This window comes from Chiloscyllium plagiosum, chromosome 2, assembly GCF_004010195.1.
Source record: "Chiloscyllium plagiosum isolate BGI_BamShark_2017 chromosome 2, ASM401019v2, whole genome shotgun sequence".
In the NCBI taxonomy this organism is placed as follows: Eukaryota; Metazoa; Chordata; class Chondrichthyes; order Orectolobiformes; family Hemiscylliidae; genus Chiloscyllium; species Chiloscyllium plagiosum.
In genome coordinates this window covers 145,611,143-145,616,580 of record NC_057711.1, presented here as the reverse complement: position 1 = coordinate 145,616,580, position 5,438 = coordinate 145,611,143, and the positions used below count along the sequence as shown (strand labels likewise).

The following is a 5,438-nucleotide window of genomic DNA, read 5'->3' as shown; positions in this document are numbered from 1 at the left end:
GGCAGTCAGGTTTGTGGATTTTGGGCAGGAGGTAGAAACGGGCGGTTCGGGGTTGTGGGACTATGTGGTTGGAGGCGGTGGATGGGAAATCCCCTGAGGTGATGAGGTTATGGATGGTCTGGGAGATGGTTTGGTGGTGGGAGGTGGGGTCATGGTCAAGGGGGCAGTTGGAGGAGGTGTCTGCGAGCTGGCGTTTAGCCTCTAACTGAATGGTCTTGTAACCATTATAAGTTCAAAGAGTTAAAACTCTTTCAGTCATGAATTTTAAAACAAAATTTTGGCCAACAGCATTTTCTAGCATTACTAAAATCCAAATTGAGCATTGAAAATGTAATTCCTTAGATTGTAGGGAGGTAGGGTGGTGAGGGGTGGATACTGTTCAGAGGCTCAATGGGTTCACACTGTAGTAACTCTACAATATTTTTCAGTCACATTGTACTTGAAATGTTAACACATTTCTCTTTCCACTGATGCTGCTGGACCTGCAAAGTTTTACTTCACTTTGCCTTGACTTTAGTTTGAATTTAAGCACTGGCTCATCATAACAGTTACAAACTGCCAGATTCAACAGAGGACAGAGAATTTTCTGCAACATGCAAACTGCAGTATAGGACTCTGGCATCCTCCTTCCCCCCACCTTGGGCAGGGGACGGTGTCACTGCTCTCTGGGTAGGAAAACACCCCTCACACATGCTTCACGCAGCAGTGTCTGCGTCAAGGAGAGGGGCATTCAGTTGTATTGCTCCAGAATTCAATCATACAGATGCTCTGCCAGTCACTGAACGAGTGGAGAGAAACACGGCGGCTTTGTTCCCCATCCCCTGCTCTGCCAGCACATGGCGCACACGCCTTGCTGCCTCTCCCTCTCCCTCTCACCCGCACACCAGCTGCAGCTCCTCCACCATGTCTGAGGGGAGGCCCAACTGCGTGACCAGCTGCTGCCCGACCACCTCCTCCTCGCCCTCTTCCTCCAACCCCAGGTACGCCCCGTCCAGCTGCTTCCGCCACAGGCTGCCGAAAGAGCCGACGTGGAAAAGCTTCGAGTTCACACCGGCCAGCTCATACTCGGGACCTCGGCAGAGGCTGGAAACGGTCGCACACGCCGCCTCCGCCATGACTGTTCCTTCAGGATCAACATCCGGCGGGGAGGCGCCCGGGCATTCTGGGAGTTGTAGTTCAGAGTACCGGAACTGACGTCACACAGCAAAAAATGACTACAAGTCTGCACTGAACATGTTAATCCCTTGGATTGTAAGAGCCTAAATGCAGAAATTGCGTGACTTGTCTGTAAATGGATGAGAAGGGGATAACATATGCAGTAAGCTTCCTGAAAGTCTCCAGCTTCACCTGCCCCAGACTCCCTCCAAATCCCCAAAAGGCAATTTGTAAAAAGATTTCAGAAACTTTCTCCTCCAATTTGGATTTGATTCCTTACAATGGGATAGTCTATATGACCATCAATCAGGGAGAGAAACAGTTCAGAACTGCAACTAAATGGGGTGGACTGCTCATAACAACTTTGGTGTGTGGTCTGGTCTACTGGGCTGATTCACCTCCCCCCCCCCCCCCTCACCTGGCTGTAGCAAAGAGGTGAGGAGAAAGTGCTTACTTGACTTTGACATCAAGAAGACATTTGGCCTACTTTGGCATCAAGTACTCCTAGTACAATTGAAACTGATGGGCATTTGTGGGTGGGAATCTCTCCATTGGTTAGGTTTTTTATTCATTTTTTTCATATTATGTGAATGTGTGAGAAATGAAGCTCACTGCCAAATAATTTTAGTTCGAGTCAAATTCCGAAGCAGTCTTTATTCATACGTTCTTGCAAGCCTGGGTGACCACAAAGTAGGCACACTTCTGAATAATATTATTTCACATTTATACAGTTTTCTATGAGCCTCCCTGTACCTCCCCATTACCTCATTTGTGACAGTTGTATTGCTCTGTGCAGCTGCTAATTTAATCGGTTTACCACATCTGTGTGTGGCCTGTTGTTAGCGTGCAACCCCCCCTTAAGAGCTGAGTCTTATTATTTTGCCGACGCAACACTGGGTCTTATCACTTCTGCACACTGAGTCTTTATGACTTCTGAGTACCTGACTTCTGTAGAAGTAACACTTAGACACATTTTCCACAAATCCCCCTTTTCCTTTTGGCTAATATTTTGTTGTCTTCTGCATATTCCTCATAGGCCGACTCCAAGTTTGTTAGCAGCATCCCTGAGACCTCATCTATCTTGGAAACTTCTTCAAGATCATTCATCCCTTCATTGTTCAACAGGTAGAGTTCCTCTCGCTGACTACCTGTTAGGGGCATTTGTTTAGTCAGGGCCGTTTCAATCAGCCGCTGGGTTAGTCCCGGTGCACAAGGTACGATGCAACATCCTATAGCTATCAGTATTCCAGCAACCACTATCAAGGAGGTGAGTATGGAGACCACTACACCTTTCCATTTCCCAAACCATGAATCCAGCCACCCTAGGTTTGATTGGGGTTAGAGTCCCCTGGGTTTGATTGGAGCAATGTGTCTACCCCTGAATTCTCAGCCAGCTCCTCTGCTAAGGTAGTCAACCCCCGCAGGGCTTGAGTGATTTACCCATCGGGTGCTGTGTTATTTGGAATAAAGGTACAACAGCTCCCCCCTAAAATCATGCACATGCCGCCTTTCTCGGCTAGGATCATGTCCAAGGCCATTCTGTTCTCCCAAGCCATTCTGCTGGTTGCATCGAGCTGTCCTGCTATACCTTTGACTGCATCCCTAGTGTAGTTAATGAACCTCTGCTGATTATAGAAAATATAGTTTATCCAATCCACATTCTTGTTGACCGTTACCCACCAGAAGAGAGCTGACTCAAAGCCTGCTGCAATCTGGTTGCGAGTCTTGAACTCATTCGGCACCCCTCTGATGACCATTAATGTGGACTATGACTATCTCCTTTGGCAGCAAAAGGGATTCCAATACTTGCTGAACTTATGCCTCATGGGCCAGTTCTTTACCTCTACTGTTTACCAGTCTTCTCTCCTACCATATTTTCCCAAATGTATGTGCCACCCTGAAAGCATATTTAGAATCTGTGTAGACAGTTCCTTCCTTCCCCTCCAGGGCCTTAAGAGCGCGTTCTAGCACATAGAGTTTGCAGGTCTGTGCTGACCAGTCATTGGGCAGTCTACTAGCCTCGACTACACTCCCCTCTGTTCCATCCACTACCGCATATCTGTTGTGTCTTTCGCCTTCAATTACTCTGGAGGACCCATCAACAAACAGTCTGGCCCCTGCATGGAGACGGATGTCCCTAAGGTCCATTCTTACTTTAGTCTGATATTCTATGATGTCAAGGCAGTCGTGTTCTGGGTCCGAGGGAGCTACGTCCTCCTCCCTCCAGAGAAAAGTAGCTGGATTCAGACAAGTATCTCTGATTAATGTAAGGTCATCCTTCTCTATTAAAATTGCTTTGTATTTTAAAATTCTAGAGTCCGTAAGCCACCGCCCTGCCTTCTGGTTCAGTATGGCCTGTACTTGATGCGGGGTGCTTACTATCAATGCCCCGACGAATGTGAGTTTTCGACTTTCTTCTACCAATAGTGCAGTTGCTGCTGCTGACTGCACACACTCGGGCCACCCTCTAGAAACTGGATCTAATAATTTAGACAAGAATGCTACCGGCTGTTTCATCCCTCCCCATCGCTGGGTTAGGACCCATAGGGCTGCTCCCTTATCAACGGTGGCAAACAAGTGAAAGGGCTTATCTAGGGAAGGCAACGCAAGGACAGGGGCATGGATCAAACTTTTCTTTAATTCCTCCACTAATTCTTTTTCTTCCTCTGTCCACTTTAACAGCTGTGGTTCTTCTTCCAGCAATTTAAGATATAATTTCTTTGTCTTTTGGGCGTACAACACAATCCATGATCTACAGTATCCTGTTAGCCCCAGAAATTTCCTCAATTCCTGTTTATTCCGAGGGAGTGGCATTCCCACTATCCCTTCAATCCATTCAGGATTTATTTTCCTTTTTCCTTCACTGACCAGGTGTCCTAAGTATTTTACTTCCCTTTCTACATTTTGTAATTTGTTCCTCGAGACCCTCAATCCCCGTTGTCCCAGAAAATTTAGCAATTGGTTAGTTGCTTCCGTTGTTCCCTTCTCATCTTCTCCCGTGACAGTAGATCATCTACATATTGCAGCAAATTTGTCCCTTGGGGACTTATAATCTTTTCCAAAATTTGTTCTAAAACCTGGCCAAACAAGTTCGGGGACTCAGTGAATCCCTGAGGAAGCACTGTCCATCTATGTAGTTGTTTCTGCCCTGTTCTTGGGTCTTCCCACTCGAAGGCGAACATGTTTCTGCTTTCCTCTGCCAGGGGGCATGCCCAAAAGGTGTCCTTTAGGTCGACCACATTGAACCCACTTGTGGTCGTGTGGGATTTTACTCAAGAGGGTATAAGGATTAGGGACTACCGGGTGTCGAGTCTGTACAATCCTGTTAAGGGTCCTTAAATCTTGTACCAGACGGTAGGTACCATCTGTTTTCTTTACTGGCAAAATGGGGGTATTATAGGGAGACATGCAGAGTTCCAGCAGGCCGTCCCTAATTAATCCCTCAATCACAGGTTGTAACCTCCTTCTTCCTTCGGTCGAAATCGGGTATTGTCTCTCACATACCGTCTCCCCCACCTGTTTCAAGCTGATCTTGAGAGAGGGAATCTGCAATCCCCCTCGATTGCCTTCCGGTGCCCATACCGTGGGGTCTATTTGTTTTTCCTGTTCCTCGGTCAAAAGGGCCATTTTTACTACTAGTTGTGGGTTGCTCACCCCGATCCCTAGTCCTAATAATATAATTAAGTCTCTTCCTAACAAACTACTTCCTATGTCCGAAATGTCCCTCAATTGTCCCTCAATTTTTCCTTCCTCACTTTCGATCATCATAGATTCAAATACAGGGACTGTAAATCCTTCCCCTTTAGTCCGGACAGTGTTATCTGTTGTTTTGTTAATTGTACTCCTTTGGGTATAAAATTTAAAGATGATCGTGCTGCCCCCGTATCTACTAAGAAAACTGTATCCTCTTTATGAGGTCCCACCTTTAGATTTATCAAGGGTTTCCGGTGGGTCCCCGGGGGCAGGATCTCCTGACGCCCTTATTCTTCATCAAAGTTCTTAAGTGGTATCGCCCTCTCTTCCCTTTTCAGATCCGGACACTCCCGCTTAAAGTGACCTGTCTTTCCACATTAGTAACATCCCGCCTGTGAGGATCTCCACCTTGATCCCTATCCCTGTCGACAGGACCCACTAACGGGTCCTCCTCGTTTTCTTTCCCTACGTCTATTTTCAACATACTGACAGCCATCACTCCGGTTGCTTACTACCGGTTCCACTCTTTTCTTGACTATCTCATCAACCATGGCTATCATCATTTTCGCCTTCTGTTTTTGCTTCTCATC

General features: G+C 46.8%; 1 protein-coding gene across 1 annotated transcript in view; it reads right to left on the bottom strand.

Moving 5' to 3' along the window:
• Positions 1-1,154, bottom strand: part of snapc3 (small nuclear RNA activating complex, polypeptide 3) — a 31,294-nt gene extending 30,140 nt beyond the window's left edge. Inside the window, exon 1 of the mRNA XM_043720596.1 lies at positions 877-1,154. Coding sequence (XP_043576531.1) covers positions 877-1,115 — 239 coding nt within the window. The 5' untranslated portion in view covers positions 1,116-1,154. The remainder of the gene's footprint in view (positions 1-876) is intronic.
• Between the last annotated feature and the right edge of the window lie 4,284 nt (positions 1,155-5,438).